General features: G+C 44.9%; 1 protein-coding gene across 3 annotated transcripts in view; it reads left to right on the plus strand.

Annotated features, from left to right (window-relative positions):
- LRCH3 (leucine rich repeats and calponin homology domain containing 3) overlaps positions 1-22,829 on the plus strand; it is a 73,389-nt gene that overhangs the window by 14,089 nt on the left and 36,471 nt on the right. For all 3 annotated transcript variants that reach the window (XM_069974575.1, XM_069974576.1, XM_069974577.1), the window contains exons 2-3: positions 16,447-16,591; positions 19,320-19,446. In XM_069974575.1, coding sequence (XP_069830676.1) covers positions 16,447-16,591; positions 19,320-19,446 — 272 coding nt within the window. The remainder of the gene's footprint in view (positions 1-16,446; positions 16,592-19,319; positions 19,447-22,829) is intronic.

Raw genomic sequence — 22,829 nt, forward strand, 5'->3', positions numbered from 1 at the left:
CATGATGTTCATGTTGTAGGCTTGCAACAGCTGGAGAGCCAAGGTTCCCTACCCCTGCTCTAGTGGAATCCACCAAAAGTTTTGCGTCGGAAAACTCTGCCATGTGAACAACATAACAGAAATCCCATTGAACGGAATGGGACATTGCTCTGTTTGTATTTTACTGGAGGAATTTCAAGCAAAAATTAGGAGTGGATTCAAATTCCTCGTCTATTCCTCAGTCTGCACATAGCCTCAGGGTCCTATTAGGTGAAGCGAGTTTTAACGAGATTGTTTATCATTAACCTGAAATCATTCACCGTATAATGGTGCGTTTACACAGACAGATTTATCTGACTGATCTTTGAAGCTAAAGGGTCCTATTCCACTGGCTGAGGAGGGCCCGATCAACGATGTAAACGAGCAGCGATCTGCTAGATCGCCGCTCGTTTACTGGGCCTATTCCACGGTCCGATGATCATTGAGCGAGGGCTGCAGGGACATCGTTACCGATGTCCTTGCAGCATCATACATTACCTGTCAGGTCTTCTCTGTGCTGTCTTCATCTCCGGGTCCCACGCGCTCTATCTTCAGAATGGTCGGTCAGCTGACCGGCCAAACTCAGCCAATCACAGGCCGCGGCGGTCCCGGCCTGTGATTTGCTGAGCGCTCTGTCAGCTGATCGGCCATTCTGAAGATAGAGCGCACGGGACCCGGAGATGAAGACAGCACAGAGAAGAGCTGACAGGTAATGTATGATGGTTGTCAAAGCGTCGGTCGCCTGCCCGCCGCGCACCGCTATTCAACTGTAGCGATGCGCGGTGGGGGAACGATGATTTTAGGTCTGGCCCTAAATGAACGATCAGCCGATGACACGATCATCGGCTGATCGTTCTCTCTATTTCACCAAACGATAATCGGGCGAATCGGGCCAAATGGGGCCGATCCGGCCGATTATCGTTACTGTGGAATAGGGCCCAAAGACAGGAACAGACTATAAACAGAGATCAGATCATAAAGGAAAAATTGAGATTTCTCCTCTTTTTAAATCCATTCCTGGCTTTGGCTTCAAAGATCTGTCAGATAAATGTGTTTGTGTAAACGGACCATTACATAGAACAATAGTCGTCAGTTACGATCGTTTACTCCATCTGATCCCAGCAAAAGAAGGAACGATTTGGAATTACAATGAACGAATAGTGAATGAATGCAGAATTACAGCGAACAATAAAAGAACGATTAGCAATGATTTTCGGGTTAGATCTAAATCAACGACACACAACCGATTTTTCAGTTGTTTCCTGCTGTTACACGGAACGATTATCGTTTAAATTCAAACGAAATAACAATTTATTACGTTATAGGGCCCCTAGCGTATATTCACACTATAGACATGTCAATTCTTTGGGCAGATGGCTGAATGCAATTGAGACATCCTATTAAATGAATGGAACGGGCGGAACTTCAAGTGGCGTTTGCTGTGCTGACTTTGCTTGAAATTCCATGCAAATTCTGTAATGTGAAAAGATCCTAAGAAACTGTATGTAAGGGCCCTATCACAAAAAACGATTATCAGCCTCATGAAACACCCTACAGTAGGGTTTTTGTCCTCTTTTGGTAGTTTTGGCTCCATTCCTGTTTCTCCTGTTTGGGGCAGCGCTGTGTCTGCGGAGGAGGAAGAGATTAAAGGGGTTATCCAGCGCTACATAAACATGGCCACTTTTCCCCCTACAGTTGTCTCCAGTTCTGGTGCGGTTTGCAATTAAGCTCCATTTACTTCAATGGAACTGAGTTTTAAAACCCCACCCACTTCTGGCATTTTCTGCGTATCTTTACTATTGCCAGTGGTTGAATGGCACCTTTTGGGGTCAGTACCTCACAGGTAGCGGTCATGAGCATTAGGGAGCAGAACACGTTAGATTGGCGCCGAAACTTTGCTCGGAACCCTGCAAGGCCTCCCATTGAAAGAGATAGCAGGCAGGATTCGACACCACGGGCCAGGGAATTTCGACATTGATTCCGTAGTGTGAACGGGCCCTTAGGGACCAGAGCGCGTTGGATCGGCAGCAGTAGTGAATTGCGGCAAGCGTTTATCATTCTTCTATGTTTATATCGCCTTGAGTCACGTAATTTCTTCTTGTGGAGCTGGAATATCCCCTTCACCTCCTGGGTCATGCTTTGACTCCATGCCAGAACAGGCAGTGTTACATGTAAGAAGCTCCGTCTAGTGAACGCTGGAGGCATATATTGCAATGTCTTGGTGGGGGGCCCTGTTTCTGACATACTCGCATACATGTATCCCTCTGAAACCTGTCGGTGTTTACAGCAGTTTACTCAGTAAAAACTTCGTCTGGTTTCCCACATGCTACAGATTACTCTGGAGTTTAAATATAACATGTTGTGTAACCGTACACCCAGCGGCCGCATAGCTCAGCCCAGCTAGAGAAGATTCCGCTGGCTTATGTTCATACTGACAGGATGGAGCGCAGATACAAAGTGGTGTATTTTATATCATGTGCTCATGTCTTTACTGAGGAATATTTAAAGGGGTTATCCAGCGCTACAAAAACATGCCCACTTTTTCCCATCTCGTCTTCAGATTGGGTGGGGTTTTAAAACTCGGTTACATTAAAGTAAATGAAGCTTAATTCCAAACCACACCTGAACTAGAGACAAGAGAGGGGGAAAAGTGGCCATGTTTTTGTAGCGCTGGATTACCCCTTTAATGTCCCGTCAAGACTTATATCCCATTGACGTTGTTTGTTGTATACGTTGGAGGTGTATGTAAGGGAGCATTCCCTAACTCATGCATTGACCTATGGCGCTGTATATCCATATGGTGGCATACATCACCGGTTAGTCAAAATGAAAATGAGAGAAAAAGCGTACTGTGCTGTATGTTTTGCTTTTGTGGTGGTCCGCCTTTTAGCTGTTACTAGTATGGACCTGTAGGTTTATTTTTCATAGTTTTATTTTTCTTAATTTTTTACAGAAAAACAGATGTTTGTGTGCATCTGTTTTAATCAGTTTTTCCATTGACTTCCTTAAAAAAAAAAAAAATCTAAATCAAAACGCATCTTTTTTTTTTAACTTCTAGAATAAACAAAAATGTGGTTGACTGTTTTTTTGTACGTAAAAAAACAAAACATACATTTTGATCCTTTTTTTAAAATGAAAATCATCGGAAAAACAGATCAAAACTGATGCATCCATTTTTTCATGTTTTTTTTTTTTTTTTGCAAAAACAGATGAAAAAACATAGTGTGAACTAAAAAAAGCTAAAAAATAAGTAAGTAAAAAAAAAAATATACTGTGCTATATTTTGTGCTGTATGGACCTGTAGCTTTATTTTGCAGTCATGTTGTAGGGCAGATCTGCTTTAATCCTTGTCTGTCTGCTCTCACAGGGAAGAAAGGACATCTTGCCAGGAGCCTCCTGGCTTGTTCTCTGGTGATGTCATGCTTTGAACTGTGTCCACACTGTATTTATTCTTGGCTCTCTGTGCCTCTCTACAATACATCACACTGCTCTTGTTGTTATCTATTATGCCTGAGGGCATAAGGAGGGGATAGCAGATATTCATCTAGATTAAAAGCAGGGGGACACAGTTTTATTGAGACTTCTAGATGCTTTTTCTTTAAAAAAAACTTTATTTTATTTTCAACAAAGCAAACAAGTGATTGTTTCACTGTACAACAATCTCAAACGACCGCTGCGGTAAACGACCTGAAATCGTTCGCCCAATTACATGGAACGATGATCGTTACTTATGACCGTTGTTGCGATCATTTTGTCATTGCTATTGCGTACGATTTGCGAACGGTCAATCGGTAAAAATAGGTCAGAATTCTATTAAACAACCAACGATTTCTCTAAATCCGAACGATTTTTCGAACGATAATCGTCCTGTGTAATACGGCCCTTAGAAAGGTAGACTACATTGAGTTGACAGTCACTTAACAAACATATTTGGTCAGAATATGTTTCAAATCATATTAAATAAGCATTCCACAATTTTTTTAATCCCTCCCTCTGCTGCACAGTAGCACATATACTCCTCAATGATAATCGGTGTCCTGCAACGTTGTTCAAATCCCGCGCGTGGTGACGTCACTGCCTTTCTGGCTCCTCCTATATGTGCTCACCGAATTACTGTCGACCCGGCCGCCATCTTGGGTCAAACACGTCATCCTTAGGAGGCCGGACGGACCGCTCCAGTCCTCCCTCATGCCGCCCCCCCTCCAGTGCGTCATCAGCTGCTCAGCCACGATTGGCTGAGCATAACTATGTGGCTGAGCAGCTGATGACGCGCTGGAGGGGGGGCGGCATGAGGGAGGACTGGAGCCGTCCGTCCGGCCTCCTAAGGATGACGTGTTTGACCCAAGATGGCGGCCGGGGTTGACAGTAATTCAGTGAGTATAATGCACCACACTTCCGGGGTGGGGGGGAACACGGGGGAAGGGGGACCATTCACTTTGCTTTACAGCAAGACTGGTGGACATAGACGACAATAGATGAGAGATGAATGTAGTACATGACTGAGCATGCTCTGTGACCTTTGAAAAGGTCATTCCACAGGGAGCTGCTATTGTCTCCTCTATCTCCTGGTGTCACATGACGCTGCAATGCTGTACAGATCACGTAACAGCAGCCTCTTCTTATCACCACAGACACAACAGGAAGCCTCAGCTTAGCTTTAGCCCCAGTGATGAAAATGGCAAAATCTCAGGATCATTTGATAATAAACATAGAAAAATGCAAAATTAGAAAGAAGTCGCCAAAAATTCTTTATTTTTTTTTTTAACATAAAAACATTATTTACACAGTAAGTCATTACTTTTAAACAACTTAGGAGGTCCCGACATCATAATTAATCATGATGCTGGGAGCTTCCAGGTCCAGTCCACAGGACACCATCCTTTTTCAGACGGAAATTCTATGGACGTGTGCATTAACCCTAATGGGTACAAAAATGTATGCTTAAAAACTCACAGCCAAATAATTGTTTGTTTGTTTTTTTGTCGATTATCGTTTCTCAGGACACCCTATGGATTGGTTTTATCTGCGAACAACTTATTAGATGAACAGATATGCGAACAATTTTGATTTTGATCAATGGGCAGATAAAAGCTCATTTTCTGTCAATTTAGCGAATTATTAATCGATAATCGCTCCGTGTAATAGGGCCTTTACCTCCTTCAACTCGCCTTCCTGCAATTCGCTCTCTGTTGAAAAGTAGTTACCCTATTTTTCAGAAAAAAGACATTTCCTGAAAAGAAGTCCTAGTAGAGATTTTGCTGATTTGTTAAATATAAGGCCTCCACCGATATTAAGACCTAGCAAAGTTTTTCTTTGAAAGCATGCCTGTTCAATAGAACACCAGTGACATGCAGCTGTAATTCTTTTTAGCCCGCTATCGTTGTCCCCTCCCTTCACTGCAGAGCAGCTGCATGCAGGACCTGAAGACAATCACCTGCCGCCAACCCTGATGTTCTCCTCAGTGGCCATGCAGGGAAGGCATCAAGATGCCCGTCAACTGCCACAACCCCCGTTATCACCTACCGCCAGATGTAGATCTGCACACAGTCTATCGTTATCCCGTCACCTGCCACCATACTATACGCTGTCCCTGCTGTGCTGTATAAGTGTGCGGTGTTGAGCTCCCCCTGGTGGCCGGAAGCCGCCATAATGTATGCACTGTCCCTGCTGTGCATGTAACGTCTGAATTTTCTACTAAAATTTGCGTCCCAAGTCCATTATTATAGGATCAGCATCATTTTGCAGAGGCTTCTTGAGGAAAATTCAGACTGGGAAAGAAAACAACCGATTTTTTAACACTTTTTGCTATAATTGAAAACTGCTGCAAGATTTCATAAATGGAAAATTGGTAAAAGAAAATCCACTTTGTTTGTAGAGAAATGCCATCCGTCTAGCAGCATGTTAGGCCAAGTTACTAAAGCTGAATGTCATCTGATTATGTAAGGAACCTGTTTCTTGGAAGTTCTGTAAATTCAGCCGAGGATTCCTCCGTCCGTGCCTCACTCACTCATCAGCTTTTTATTTTAGTTAACAAAACTGGAATTTCCCCTTGAGTTATTTGGTGGCATTTTTTCGCTAGCCGGAACATGTTGAAAGAGGTAAGAGGTATGTTTCTGGTATGTAGTGGTTGCAGAACGAGCATTTCATCCCCAGAACACCTTCTATTATAGTAGTTGTACAGCAAGCTTGGGAATTCACGTGCGTTGTTTTTGTTTCACAATTTAGTTGATGGGTTGTATTGAATGGGAGGAGTGAGAATGGGTTGTAAATGGATTTACTATGTTTCAAAATTCAAGACATTTCTGCCACCAAAATTGTGAATTGACCCCTGAGGATTTTTCCTGGTTTAGAGTACGTTCACACATGCCGACTTTGCAGCGGAATTTGCACTCCGCGTTCCTCAGTGAAATCCGATTCCATAATCTGTACTGCCATTGCCTATGGGTGGTATTACAAGGAACGATTATCGTTCGAAAAATCGTTTAAGCGTTCGAATTTGAACGGTAATTGTTTAGTGTAATAGAAGACTAAACGACCCACGAGAGGCGGAATTTAGGGCGTGGCTTTAGTGAGATGTGGTTGATTATTATCTGACCTCTTCTTCTACTCTTCTCCATGGGTGGTCATTCTTTCCTACAACCAACCCTATTGCCCCCTCCCTCTTCTTCTTCCCTTCCCCTACCTTATCCCTCCCTGTCTTTACTTTGGTCTCTTCCTTTTCTTCTTTCATCTTCCTTTCTCACCTGCCTCTGGATCTATATGTTTTCTCTCTTGAATACTATATAAGTTTACCAGATGTCCCTTTTGTTTTGGCAAACATTTACTTTTACTTTTACATTTTACTGTTACATTTACTTTACGTTTTTTCGAGGGTGATGGCAGGGACACTGCTAGCGCGCTTTATCCCACTCTGAGAACTTTTGTGGACTTGGGCAGTACACCACCTGTGCAGTTGGACTCTTGTGTTTTTTATTACTCTGTTTATCCTGCACTGGCTCACCGCCTACAGTACCACCCGGCATTTGAGCTCACCAGCGTATGCAGCCCTGTTGCATCCTTGGATCTTTGTCACCTGATGTGCCTTGTATGTAAATGCCATTTGAGTGTTATACTGTGTTTTGATACCTGGTTTAATAAAAAAAGATTCAACCATAAACGACCAACGAGAAATAATTGGTCGTTCAATAGAATTTGGACCTATTTTTTTAGTTGACCATTTGCAAATTGTCCGCATGTAATAAGACGTCGTTGGCAGTAGCGACCACAGGACGAAAGCAATAATCATAAATAACGATCATCGTTCTGTGTAATTGGGTGAATGATTTCAGGTCGTTCACCATAGCGGTCGTTTGAGTTCGTCTATCGTTGATCGTCGAAAAAATCTCTTTGTGTAATGGTACCCTATAGCTCTACATTGTTAGGGTCCTATTCCACAAAGCGATTTTTTTTTTTTTTTTTTTTCTTTTGGGACGATAAATGATCTCAAATGACTGCTATGGCGAACTACCCGAAATCATTCATCCAATTACACAGAATGATGATCGTTACTTATGATCGTTCTTGTGGTCGTCCTGTTGTCGCTACCGAGTGCTTTGCTACTCCGAACGACTGAAGGATGCCTTATTACACCGAGCGATAAAAATAGGTCCAAATTCGACCAACGATCAAATGACCAACGATTTCTCGTTGTCTATTACGCAAAGTAACTATCATGCAATTACGAACGATCTAACGATTATTCAAACGATAATCGGCCCGTGGAATAGGGCCCTTACAGGCTTTCATTCTGCTGCAGGAATGTAAACCACTTAACCCACCAGCTGCCAGGCTTTAACAAGATAATGCATTACCTGCCTGAGCTCCTGTCTGCTTCTTTGGCTTCCGGGTCACTGACATCCGTTTCAGCCAATCCGTGGGCGTGACGGGACAGTGCACGGATTAGCTGAGCGGGACGGCGGTTACCCGGCAGTTGGAGAACCTGTTGAGAGCCCGGGCAGGTAATGTATTAGCCCAGCAGCAAACGTACTCTTAAAGTGTCACTGTCGTATTATTTTTTTTTTTATTATTTTTTTTTTTTTGCAGAAACCAATAGTACAGACAATTTTAAAAACTTTGTAATTGGGTTTATTAGGCAAATATGCCATTATCTGCATTCAAAAAGACTGCCCAGGTCCCTTCCCCCTCTCATTCACTGCTCATTATCAGGAAATCACGTCTTGTTTACATCAGACATGCCCTGTGTAATCTATGGAGGGGGAGGAGGGAGGAAGGAAATTAGTCAGCAGCAGAGAACAAAGGATTACACAGTGGGACCTGTGTGAAAGCTGGTATTCAGAGGTCAGAGAGGTCAGTGCTGACTTCAGAGGGGAGAGCCCAGTGATGTAGCTGTAAATTAACTCTTTGTTGTCCTGTCTTGGTGCCTCATCTCCCTTCACCCCTCCCCTCTCCATAGAGAACCATGAAGACCGGGGGGAGAGCTTCAAACTGCTTTTTCATCATAAAAATGCATTTTTCGGCTAATAAACCCAATTAAAAAGTTTCTTAAAATCGCCTGTACTATTGATTTCTATTGATACTGTACTGTTGATTTCTGCAAAAACAAATTTAAACAACAGCGACACTTTAAGGTTAATATTGCCTAAAGGGCTGTGTTCATCTTCTAAAAGCGCCATCATTTTATGATTGGTGAGGTTTTGACCTGTGCGACCCTCACCAATTCTGAGAACTCCTTCTGTGTAAGGGTCTCAGAACTGTAGTTTAGTCCCATGTTTTTCCTGCATAGCCCATGACTGGGGTTCCTTTGTGTAGGAAGGAGCGAGACAGCCCAGCTACACTAGTGCTGAGGCCCCTTCATTCTCGGGGTCGATTGGGATCCAGCGTCTGGGATCGTAAAGTGTTGGCATTTCCTAGTTTTATGACACCACTTTATAAGATGTGAGTAACCCTTTAAATGCTGTATAAATGAAAAGTTCCATAGCTTTCTTAGGCTCTAGTTACAGAGGTGTCATCAGTTCCATTTTTCAGTGACATCACAGGTCGCTCTTACACGTGGTGGCAAAAGCCTATGGCTGCCATCTGCATTACTCATTGCCCCGACACCTAGAGTTGCAGCTTAGAGCACTGTAAAGTTCAGGTGTCGGCTGTAGTTACCAGGGAATTTTGAACACTAATGGTTAATAGCCAGTCATCAACGATCGAGATTCCCCTGCTTTATAGGGTACTCCGACATTCGGTCAAAAAAAAAAAACCTACCTGCCCACCTATCTGCCATAGTTCTGAAGCTACTAGAGATGAGCGAACCTGGAGCATGCTCAAGTCCATCCGAACCCGAACTTTTGGCATTTGATTAGCGGTGGCTGCTGAAGTTGGATAAAGCACTAAGTCTATGTGGAAAACATGGATATAGTCATTGGCTGTATCCATGTTTTCCAGACCACCTTAGAGCTTTATCCAACTTCAGCAGCCACCGCTAATCAAATGCCGAACGTTCGGGTTCGGATCAACTTGAGCATGCTTGAGGTTTGCTCATCTCTAGAAACTACCAAAAATACATTTGTTCTGGGGATCTTAGTTCTGTATTTTGTCTTTTGTACTTCCTGCAAGAGCAGTCGCTCAGTATTACAGTTCCCAGAATGCACTGTTTTTTCTCACCCTTCCTACTCCCCTCCCCCAGCACTCCTGCCTCTGTTCTCTACAAAAAGCTGTTGAACATCTAATTTCTTTACAGACTATTGCACAGTATACCTTATTCACACGTCAGTATATTTTTCCAATCCGCAAATTTCAGTCAGTAACAATCCGCAAATTCAGTCCGTATTGCATCTGTAAAAAAATTCGGACCCCATAGAGTTGTATTGGGTGTGTCAGTTACTGTCCGTACTAGGGCCTGTCCTTTTTTTTTTTTTGTGGAACGAATTGCAGCCCAGTACACAACACGGATGTGTGTATGGGTCCATTGAAATACATTGGTCCTATTTTTCTGTGGATCCGCAATTGCGGACAGGAACAGGATGTGTGAATAGGGCGTTACCGCAATCCGTTCCGCAAAAAAAGTACAGGCCCTAGTACGGACAGTAACTGACACACCCAATACAACTCTATGGGGTCCGTATTTTTTTACGGATGCAATACAGACTGAATTTGCTGATTGTTACTGAAATTTGCAGATTGGTAAAATATACTGACGTGGGAATAAGGCATAAGGTTGCAGCACCTGCTGCGTCATTCAGTACAAGGCAGCATGTTGTATTTACAAATCACTCTCCCAATCTCCTAATAAAGATACAGTGGTGCCTTGGGTTACGAGCATAATTCGTTCCGGGACCGTGCTCGTAATCCAAATCCACTCTTACACCAAAGCAAAACTTCCCATAAGAAATCACTGAAATGCAGACAATTGGTTCCACACCCCTAAAATAATGATTTTATATTTTGAATAACATGTAAAACAGACATTTAGAATAATAAGTTACTGTACAGTGTAGCAAACCTGAAAAACAGCTGCTGTTTGTAGATACAGGATGGAGCTGCAGGATGGGTAACACAAGGGGGGACAGAGACTGCAGGGAGCATAAAGGAGCAGGACATATGTGGGCACAGTATAGCAGCACTCTCTATCTGGGGAGAGGGGGGTTACAGCTATGGAGAGATTACTCCCCACAGTCCTGTCCCCTGATGTAAGACCCAGCCTGAAGTGGATCTGCTCTGATTTGGAAGGTGAGGGAGACTTCCAGGGTCAGAGTACAGGGCTGTAGACCCCTCTATGCAGACTATGCCCCTCCCCCACTCCCCCTCCCACCCAGCACAGGGAGCTCTTAAAGCGTAACTGTCATGTCTTTTTTTTTTTTATTGCAGAAATCAGTAGTATAAGCGATTTTAAGAAACTCTGTAATAGGTTTCATCAGCCAAAAAAGCCTCCTTCTGTACTCAAGAAGCAATCTCCCAGCCTCCCCCCCTGACTTCTTATCTGTGCATTGTCAGGCAAACACGTCTTCATTACAGAGAAGCCAGTGAAGACGGGCTCTGCTCTCTCCATTGTAAGCCTATGAAGGGGGGAGAGGCTGGGGGAGATGAGGGAGCAGGAAGAGGTGACATGAAGGTCAGCTGTTTGTAGACTCTCTGGGCACCAAAAAAAACGCTAAATTCAGGTGTCAGAAAGGTCAGTGCTTATCTATGAACTTACTGAGAGAAGATTGCAGGGTTTTGTGCTGTGCAGGACTGCTCCGTGCTCACTCACTCCTAACAGCCCCTCCCCTCTCCATAGCCACATAATGGAGACAGAAATCCTGCTTCATCTGATGTGAGGGGGGAGGCTGGGAGATTGCTTTTTCACTACAGAAGGAAACTCTTTTAGTACATAAAACCTATTACAGAGTTTATTAAAATCGCTTGTACTATAGATATTTAATGTTTTCAGAAAAATGACCCTGAAATGACAGTTATGCTTTAAACCAAAGCAATGCTCTTAAACCAAGTAACAATTTTGAAAAACTGTGAGCTCTTACACCAAAACACTCTTAATCCAAGTCACTCTTAAACCAAGGTACCACTCTGTGTGTGTGTGTGTGTGTGTGTGTGTGTGTGTGTATTTATATATATATATATATATATATATATATATATATATATATATTTATCTATCATTTTTTTTGCACTAAACTTTGAAGCCCTGCAATACCAGGTCAATGCCTTCTCTCTGTTCTTAAAATCCATTTAATGTATGGTCCCCAGATATGGGACATATCAGATATTAAAGGTTCCATACATTTTTTTTAATTTCCTATCCATGTTAAATAGGACATGCTCTTATATGGTATATTTGCAGAACAGACTTACCCATAGAAGTCAATGGGTCCTTAAAAAATGCCGACGACATACAGCTGTCCGTATTAGTATCTTTTCCCTGAGTTTTGACATTGTTATATGCCTCCAGATCTTATTTGAGCATGTCTCTTTGTTTGTGGAATACGAATGAAAAATATGGACCTCAGACCTGCGTTTTTTCAGTCCGCGAAGCACTTGTGGTCGCGTGAGGTTTCACTTTCACCATGTTTCACCATGTTTGATAAATCTCCCCCTATGTGTATACTCTCCGGCCGTGATTCCTAAGAAGGCAGCACTACGTAAGTACCATAGAAAAATGTACAACAGCTGTGATCACTTACGAAGTGTGAACATGGCCTAATAGAGCAATTTTAAGTAACATATATATATATATATTTTTTAAAAGGTTTTAATTTTTTAAAAGGCAATCAAATAAAATAAAAGTTATGCAAGTTACATATTGTCGTTATTGTAGCTACTTTAGGAACATTTATAACAAGTCTGTTTTACCCTAGGGCGAACGGCGTAAAAACAAAATAAAAGTTATGTTTTTTTTTATTTCACCACATATATAATTTTTTTTCTGGTTTCACAGCATATTTTAGGCAGAAATTACATCTGCCATTGCAAAGTACAATTAGTGGTGCAAAAAATAAGGGATGGAAAAATGCAAGCACTATGGCCTTATATACAAGGAAAAAACAAAAGTGCAAAAATGAAAATTGGCCGGATCTTCTAAGGGTTAACCTAACACCAGAGAACACATCACAAGCATCTTGTTTTACTGCTTTTTTTTTTTAATATAAGTTACTTTTTGTAATTTCATCTCATAAATCTCTTTAGAGGGACGTGATACGTTGCCCCCAGCTATTCTTCTTTCTTCTAGCCACACAAAGCTTGTCCCGGCATTGTCTCATAGACTCCTGTCCTACAGGGCACTACGCTATTGAGGGTTTGTGTGTCTGCGAGTAAGGGGGGATGTGGTGTCCATAAAAAGTCCTATGTTCCTCTAATAACTCCTCCAGGCCATCCTCCACACAGTGACATCATGTGAAACGGATCATTGTGCTGCACACAGACGACCGGAACAGCCACATTTTTAGCATGAAGAGGCCACTCTTGTACATTACTTCTGAAATGATTTGGGACTTTGCCATCTCAGTGAGAATAGCAGAGAAATAACCGAGCAGCTGTCAGTGTATAAACCAGCGACATTCATCTCTGCCGCCACTTTATTTGTCTCATAGGAAAATTCTGCCATTAAATCGGCCAATGAATGGTGAATGGCTATTGTTTTATAATGCACCGCTTTGTACCCTTATGCATGTACACCATCACAGGTCAGGTTACTTGCAGCCCACAAATCACATTATAGAATAGGCTTTTCTCTATATTTCAGAATCAAGTTCCCCCCCCACTCCACCTTTTAAAGGACAACTCCAGTGAAACTTTGTTTTCTTTCCAATCAACTGGTGCCAGAAAGTTATATAGATTTGTAATTTACTTCTATAAAAAAAACCTCTCAAGTCTTTCCATACTTGTCAGCTGCTGTATGTCATAGACATGTAGGACATACATCAGATGATAAATACTGGAAGACTCGAGATTTTTTTTTTTAGGCTGCGCTCACACTACGTATATTTCAGTCAGTATTGTGGTCCTCATATTGCAACCAAAACCAGGAGTGGATTAAAAACACAGGATCTGTTCACACAATGTTGAAATTGAGTGGATGGCCGCCATTTAATGGCAAATATTTGCTGTTATTTTAAAACAACGGCTGTTGTATTGAAATAATGGCCGTTAGTTACTGTTATATGGCGGCCATCCACCCAATTTCAACATTTTTTTAATCCACTCCTGGTTTTGGTTGCAATATGAGGACCACAATACTGACTGAAATATACGTAGTGTGAACCCAGCCTAAAAGAAGTAAATTACAAATCTCTGGCACTTTCTGATAACAGTTGATTGGAAAGAAAAAAAGGATTAGCTGGAGTTGCCCTTTAAGGCATATCCACATGAATATGTCATCAATGTCTGATAGGGTTCCTGCATTTCACCCGCTTGTAGAATAAAAAGGTCTCTTCTGCCCTGTCTAATAAATTCTCATATTACCGTAATATAATAAATCAGTGTAAGCTTTTCTCATACCTCCATATTGTGCTGTTCCTTGGTTTCTCCTCTTAGGATTGTGATTTGTATAAATAAATTGAAAACTAAAGCGGGAAAGTAATTTATGAACGCGATACTGGTGAAAGGTTTTACATTTTTGAGTAAAATGAGGCTTGAGCAAAAAAATACACTTTTTTTTTATTTTTTTTTTATTTTGCCAGAAAACTGGTATACCAGCCTTGATAAGTCCCTGAGTTACCAGTTGCTGCTGTGCCCCTACAGTCTGTCACTGACAGTGTCACACTATACCAAGTTTCCCTTAAAATAAGACAGTCTCTTATTAATTTTTGATCCCAAAGATGCGCTAGGTCTTATTTTCAGAGGATACCTTATTTTTCCATTAAGAAGAATTCACGTCACGTGCACAGCAAGGACAGAGCATACAGTATGGCAGCTTCTGGCCACCAGGGGGAGCGCACCACGGCACACTCGTACAGCACAGCAGGGACAGCGTACGGTATGGCAGACTGTGTTCAGCTCTACATTTGGCAGTAGAGAACAACGGGGATGGCGGCAGGCGCTGGCTCTTTTGATGCCTTGCCTGCACATTTACAAGTGACATGTCAATTCTTTGAGCGGAGGCGCGTGAGCCCTCCCATTCAAATAGATAGCAGGCAGGATTTGGTGCCAAGTCTGGGACCGGGGGTTCCACCTGGAATTTCGCCAATGGTTCCATAGTGTGAACTCTGGAATTTTGCAGAGTGTTTTGAACAGTGGAAGGGACACTTTAAGTGCCTACTTTGAGAGAGGACTGAAGCATCATTGTTCTATGTACAGCGTTTCTTATATCTTTAGTAAAGGTCTCTTTTTCATATTACATGGCTGGGTACTTTCCAGACAGCCCTTGTCTGCTAATTTAAGGCTCAATGTGTTCTTTTGCGCATTTGAGTTCCATTAAATTACTGTATATCGGCAAAAACTGAATGAATGTAGTCACTAGGTGACTTTGTTCGGGACCTTAAAGGGAATCTGTCACTAGGGTTATGTCGTCTTAAATGAAGACAGCATAAACTAGGCACAGAAATGCTGTACAGATCTGTGTATTACTTACACTGTTTTGTTCAGCCGTTCTCCTAATATGCAGGAGAATAGGATTCTTGCCCCACCCCTCCCCTAACCCTTCCAGCTGCTGATTGACAGTTGGCTGCCTATACACAGCATTGATATATAACTGCCAATCAGCAGCTGGTGGGCGGAGTATTCTGCTGCTCATGAATATCCTGGACTACTGGGCTCATGCACATATTGAAGAAGGCTACTTATTGTCCGTGTTTTTCAGGAGGATATCTCTGGATGAGTGGCACAGAACAATATAAGTGATACATCATCCTGTTCAGCTTCTGTTACTAGTTGCTACCAAGATAGAATGCCATAAACCTTCAGAGCCTCTTTAAATAGTTGTACCCCCTCCAGTACTCCACAGTATACTTTTGCATCTGTGTCTTGGTTGGATGCTGACAGGCACCAGTGAAGTACACCTAGAATGCAATGTGATCCTATCCTGGATATAGGAGTGTGGTCCATGTTGTCATGACTAGATCTCCAAAATGTGGTTTGTTTCAAGTATGTTCTTTTTTGTACCTATTGAAAGTAATTCTGGGAAGAACAATTGGTGAATTATGGTTGCTCAGTGCACATTGATTTGCAGGGGATCCATGGAGACCCCATTTCATAACTTACAGAGATATTCCCAGGTTAGATTTACAGTGTAGATTGACTACAGAAGGTTCGATGAATATTATAATTCATCCCAGTGCTGGATTGACAGCTTAGATTACTCAGTACTGCTCTATAATGTCTTTTAGGCTGCTGCTGTTTGTTAGGGTATGTTTTAGAGATATAGGCAGGATCCCCTCTTGTTTGTGTTGTGCCTAGGAGATTTTACGTGTACTTTACGATGGGAAATCGAGTTACGCTTTGAAAAATAAGTGAAAATAAAGTTGAAATTTGGATGCAGTAAGGGAAGCTGTATTTTCATCCCTCTCTATAGATTTCAGGGGGCAAATTCCAACATATAAAAAGTATCCCATGTTGTATTTTAAAATGTTTTATACAACAATGTTTATAGCCCTCTAGATATAGTACCTGTCAGCTGATTTTTGCAGTTTTTTTTTTTTAACCTGTATTGGGAAATATAACTTATTTCAATCTGTCGTTCCAGCGCTGAGATATAAGTTTTAGGCAAATTAGTAGATAAAGTCCACAAGGCTGTTAAAGCCCAGCATAGTCAATCTGAACCGAGGAGACATTTACTTTCAGGCATAGCAGTGTTATAAAAAATTGCCTAAATGTTGCTGGGCCTTTGCAGCACAGGGAAGGAGAACCTTTGGCTCTCCAGCTGTTGCAAAACTACAAATCCCATCATGCATTCTCTTTATTCTCTTTTCAGCCCCTAATGAATGTTGAGTAATAACTGTACTTTTGTTTCAGATCTGTCTCGCAATAGATTGTCTGAGATTCCTGCGGAAATCTGCAACTACGTTTCTTTGGAGAGCCTGAATCTTTACCAGAACTGTATCCGCTATGTGCCGGAGGCCACGCTCAACTTGCAAGCCTTAAACTTCCTCAACCTCAGGTATTCTACCTGCTGCTCTGTAATGTAAAACCTAATCTAAGACCTTTATCACATGTATATGTGGGAGTATACCACCTCCATATGCTTCTGTGTGTAGTGGTGTCAAATCCACAGGAGTTTACTCTGCAATTCTCATCATACCTGCTTTGGCTATCCAAAAATGGTGGGAATTGTAGTTTTGCAATAGCTGCAGGGCTGTAAGTTTGACACCCGTGTCATATAATGACTAGAGATGAGCGAACCTTGAGCATGCTCAAGTCCATCCGAACCCGATCGTTCGGTATTTGATTAGCGGGGGCTGCTGAACTTGGATAAAGCCCTAAGGTTGTCTGGAAAACATGGATACAGCCAATGATTATATCCATGATTTCTACATAGCCCTAGGGCTTTATCCAACTTCAGCAGCCACCGCTAATCAAATGCCGAACGATCGGGTTCGGATGGACTCCAGCATGCTCCAGGTTCGCTCATCTCTAATAATGACACATGTTGGCCGTTTGACGACAGTAAAAAGATAAGAAATAAAAAATGCATTGAATGCTATATATTATTATTATTATTATTATTATTATTATTATTATTATTATATTTTTTTCCCTAGTGGCCCACTGTATAGGCAGCCAGGCTTTCCTATAGAGTAGAAAAAAAAATCTAACAAAACAATTTTTTTTTTTTGCCTTCAGGGGTAAATTGGGGCCTTGGCTTCATTCACGAACTGGAGAGAATGGAACTGCTGCACATCCCATCTATGGCTGATACTAATGCCGCTAGGCTTATATTAAAAATCAACACCAGAGTGTCTGTATATGAATTGATCAAGCCATATTGCCCCGTGTACCACCGCGCAGGTCCTCTGGTCCACACGGGTCCCTACGCTAACTCCACACCGTGTCGGTCAGCGACCGCCAACCCCGCAAAGCCTGCACGTGCAGGGAAGGGAGGCCATGGAACGGCCCTGCAACCCCACAGGGCCAGACCCAAAAAGCCCCACCAAAACCCAGCCAGCACCACCGGCGGGGAAGGCTGCCCCCAAACGACACACGTATGGATATGGTATTACACTTACCATTGCTGCTCTCACAGAATGGGGAAGACATAGGGTCCAGACATGTGAGCACAGGCATATCCTGCTAATTTTGGTCATGCGGGTCTTATAAAGGAGTGCTAGCTGTTCAGAGAGGGAGAACTGCAAAACACGAACTGGAGAGAATGGAACCGCTGCACATCCCATCTATGGCTGATACTAATGCCGCTAGGCTTATATTAAAAATTGGGGGGGTCGCTGACCGACACGGTGTGGAGTTAGCGTAGGGACCCGTGTGGACCAGAGGACCTGCGCGGTGGTACACGGGGCAATATGGCTTGATCAATTCATATACAGACACTCTGGTGTTGATTTTTAATATAGGCCTAGCGGCATTAGTATCAGCCATAGATGGGATGTGCAGCCGTTCCATTCTCTCCAGTTCGTGTTTTACAGTTCTCCCTCTCTGAACAGCTAGCACTCCTTTATAAGACCCACATGACCAAAATTAGCAGGAGATGCCTATGCTCACATGTCTGGACCCTATGTCTTCCCCATTCTGTGAGAGCAGCAATGGTAAGTGTAATACCATATCCATACTTGTGTCGTTTGGGGGCAGCCTTCCCCGCCAGTGGTGCTGGCCGGTTTTTGGTGGGGCTTTTTGGGTCTGGTCCTGTGACATTGGGGTTGCAGGGCCATTCCATGGCCTCCCTTCCCTGCACGTGCACGCTTTGCGGGGTTGGCGGTCGCTGACCGACACGGTGTGGAGTTAGTGTAGGGACCCGTGTGGACCAGAGGACCTGCGTGGTGGTACACGGGGCAATATGGCTTGATCAATTCATATACAGACACTCTGGTGTTGATTTTTAATATAGGCCTAGCGGCATTAGTATCAGCCATAGATGGGATGTGCAGCCGTTCCATTCTCTCCAGTTCGTGCTTGGCTTCATTCAGCCTATGTGCCAGGAGCTCTATCATTTACATAATATGTACAGGGCCTAAGGGCCAAATTACATGGCCCAATAAACAGTGTAAGCGAGCGCCTTTCTGCTAGTTCTGCGCTCACTTATTGAGCCTATTACGCGACTCAGCGTTCGCTGATGTTAACAACACCCGGGCAGCCTTTGCTTTCACCTAGGAAATAATAAAGTTTATACTTACCTAGGCTCCCTGGGTGTCCTGGTGCCTTTTCCCTTCATTTTGTGCTCCCCGCTGCCGCCTCAGACACTTCAGCCCCCCTTCTCTCTAGTGACGCCCTGCAAGGTGGTGGTTGGCTGAGCGGCCTGTCAGTACAGATACAAGGCCGCCAGTGTCAGAGTGTCAGAGTGTCAGAGAGCAAATCAGACATTACTTCCATTAAAAAAAAAAACAAACAAACTATCCTTCCAGTACTACTTAGCTTCTGTATGCCCTGCAGGAAGTGGTGTTCTAAGTAGATGTAATTTACAAACCTATAACTTTTTGATGCCATTGATTTAATTAAAAAAAAGACCCTACGGATTACCCCTTTAACAGTGGGTCTAACATAAACAAAAGCCCATCATTGCATGACCAAGTCCCTTGTGAGGCTGATAAGTATTGTAAAAAAAAAACTAAGAAAATGCACACATTTTAATCTTTTTATGGTAAAAGAAACTATACATAATTGGTATTGCAGCATTCATACTTATTACATTATTTGAATTTTTTTTTTTTTTTTCCTAGTCGGAACCAACTGACTTCACTTCCAGGGCATCTCTGCAGCCTGCCACTCAAAGTGCTTATTGCAAGTAACAACAAGCTTGACTCATTGCCAGAGGAGATTTGTCATCTGAGGCATCTGACTGAGCTGGTAGGTGCACAGAGGATCATCCACGTTTAGCATATGTGTTCAGTGATATATAGGCTGTCGGCCCTGCACTTTACATTAGAACAAATATTTGCATAACTAGCCATTATGTCTTCTGGTTCATATCCAGCTAAGTGCTTCTTCTTAAAGAAAGACCTAATCTTATGTAAAGTCCATCTACGTGTTATGATAGATATAACACCATAAGCACTAGCTGTACCTCCACTTTTTAAGAATGTGTTGGGCGAAAACATTTATGCTTTGCATCCGTTTGTGCATTGAGCATATGCCCCAGCTGGAGTTATAGGTCCCATTTTATTAAAAATTTTAGAGGCAATTTTACTCCCTTCACATCAGCCATACAGCTACAGTGTATACATCCTTAGGGTACAAACACACACACACACACTGTATACGCAGCGTATTTACTGCTGCGATACACAGAAAATACACAGCAGATTAGATCTAAATAACTGAACACAGCATCAAGTCTTCACCATCAAATCTGCTGCGTATCTGCTGCAAATACGATGTGTGTGTTTGTACCCTTACTGACAATGTTCCATGCAGTAGAAACTTATTTATATGATCCTGGCATGAAGGGGTTGTAATGTGTGCTAGGCTGCTTCAGTGTAAGCAGCCTTGCAAACATTATTGCCCCAGGAGCCAGGGATAATGACAGGCAGCACGGATCATGCTGCTGCCGGTCCCTAACCCCTTATATATCTATAGAGAGTAGTGTTTAAGAGTGACAGTAACAGGAGAAGTACCTGTCATTGATTTACTGATTGAGACCCCTGCAAACATACTGCAGGGGTCCCGATCACTTTCCCTGACAGACGGAGGAAGAATACTTACCTCCATTAGTTGTTAGGTCTTTTGTATTGATGAGCGAAATTGCTGAAATTTTGGGTACACCCAAACCAGAACGCTTGGCATTTGACTCCCAGGTGCAGAATTTGCATGCAGCCACAGTATTCTGTTGTCACAATATACTTTTCTGTTTAGCAGTAGATTTGATGGCAATGTAAAGAATGTCATTTCAAAGTATAATTTTTTACATAAAAAACAAGCCCTCATAATCATACGAGTCATATATGCACGTCTGGTTGTGTTTTGACAAATCTGGACAACACTTTTGGGGAAATTTATCAAACTGGTGTAAAGTAGAATTGTCCTAGTTGCCCCTAGCAACCAATCAGATTCCACTTTTCATTCCTTACAGATTCTTTGAAAAAATTAAAGGTGGAATCTGATTGGTTGCTAGGGGCGACTAAGGTTGTCGCAGCCTCCAGCTACTGAAATAGAGCCTGAGGAGTAAGAGCGCCCAGCAGCGTCCTCTGACCCGCCCCCATAGCGGGACGAATACACACGCTCCCTCCCCTGCCGCACATGGAAGTCCACGGAGGAGGCTGCAGGGACTTAAGGATCGGGTGATAGTGGTGCTGCGGTTACTGGAGCTGTACAGCGTAATCGGGGGTCTGCACTGCGCCCCCTGATCCCGCTGTACAGCTCCAGTAATTGCAGCGACACTATCACCCGATCCGTCAGTCCCTGCAGCCTCCTCCGTGGACTTCTATGTGCAGCCGGGAGGTGATATTCATCCCGCTATGGGGGTGGGTCAGCAGCAGGTAGTATACACTTCCATATGCGGGCGGGAGGAGAGCGCAAGTGCCAGAGGTGTGTTTCCAGGCAGAGGGTGTGCCCCATGCTCCCCCCCCCTCCCCAGTGTGCCCCCTGCTCCCCCCCTCCTCCCCAGTGTGCCCCCTGCTCCCCCCCTCCTCCCCAGTGTGCCCCCTGCTCCCCCCTCCTCCCCAGTGTGCCCCCTGCTCCCCCCCTCCTCCCCAGTGTGCCCCCTGCTCCCCCCCCCTCCCCAGTGTGCCCCCTGCTCCCCCCCCCCTCCCCAGTGTGCCCCATGCTCCCCCCTCCCCAGTGTGCCCCATGCTCTCCCCCCCCAGTGTGCCCCATGCTCTCCCCCCCCCCCAGTGTGCCCCATGCTCTCCCCCCCAGTGTGCCCCATGCTCCTCCCCCCCCAGTGTGCCCCATGCTCCTCCCCCCCCAGTGTGCCCCATGCTCCTCCCCCCCCAGTGTGCCCCATGCTCCCCCCCCCCCAGTGTGCCCCATGCTCCCCCCCCCGTGTGCCCCATGCTCCTCCCCCCCCCCAGTGTGCCCCATGCTCCTCCCCCCCAGTGTGCCCCATGCTCCTCCCCCCCCCAGTGTGCCCCATGCTCCTCCCCCCCCAGTGTGCCCCATTCTCCTCCGCCCCCAGTGTGCCCCATGCTCTTGCCCCCCAGTGTGCCCCATGCTCTTGCCCCCCAGTGTGCCCCATGCTCTTGCCCCCCAGTGTGCCCCATGCTCTTGCCCCCCAGTGTGCCCCATGCTCTTGCCCCCCAGTGTGCCCCATGCTCTTGCCCCCCAGTGTGCCCCATGCTCTTGCCCCCCAGTGTGCCCCATGCTCTTGCCCCCCAGTGTGCCCCATGCTCTTGCCCCCCAGTGTGCCCCATGCTCTTGCCCCCCAGTGTGCCCCATGCTCTTGCCCCCCAGTGTGCCCCATGCTCTTGCCCCCCAGTGTGCCCCATGCTCTTGCCCCCCAGTGTGCCCCATGCTCTTGCCCCCCAGTGTGCCCCATGCTCTTGCCCCCCAGTGTGCCCCATGCTCTTGCCCCCCAGTGTGCCCCATGCTCTTGCCCCCCAGTGTGCCCCATGCTCTTGCCCCCCAGTGTGCCCCATGCTCTTGCCCCCCCAGTGTGCCCCATGCTCTTGCCCCCCAGTGTGCCCCATGCTCTTGCCCCCCCAGTGTGCCCCATGCTCTTGCCCCCCAGTGTGCCCCATGCTCTTGCCCCCCAGTGTGCCCCATGCTCTTGCCCCCCAGTGTGCCCCATGCTCTTGCCCCCCAGTGTGCCCCATGCTCTTGCCCCCCAGTGTGCCCCATGCTCTTGCCCCCCAGTGTGCCCCATGCTCTTGCCCCCCAGTGTGCCCCATGCTCTTGCCCCCCAGTGTGCCCCATGCTCTTGCCCCCCAGTGTGCCCCATGCTCTTGCCCCCCAGTGTGCCCCATGCTCTTGCCCCCCAGTGTGCCCCATGCTCTTGCCCCCCAGTGTGCCCCATGCTCTTGCCCCCCAGTGTGCCCCATGCTCTTGCCCCCCAGTGTGCCCCATGCTCTTGCCCCCCAGTGTGCCCCATGCTCTTGCCCCCCAGTGTGCCCCATGCTCTTGCCCCCCAGTGTGCCCCATGCTCTTGCCCCCCAGTGTGCCCCATGCTCTTGCCCCCCAGTGTGCCCCATGCTCTTGCCCCCCAGTGTGCCCCATGCTCTTGCCCCCCAGTGTGCCCCATGCTCTTGCCCCCCAGTGTGCCCCATGCTCTTGCCCCCCAGTGTGCCCCATGCTCT

This window comes from Dendropsophus ebraccatus, chromosome 6 (genome assembly GCF_027789765.1).
Source record: "Dendropsophus ebraccatus isolate aDenEbr1 chromosome 6, aDenEbr1.pat, whole genome shotgun sequence".
Classification (NCBI taxonomy): domain Eukaryota; kingdom Metazoa; phylum Chordata; class Amphibia; order Anura; family Hylidae; genus Dendropsophus; species Dendropsophus ebraccatus.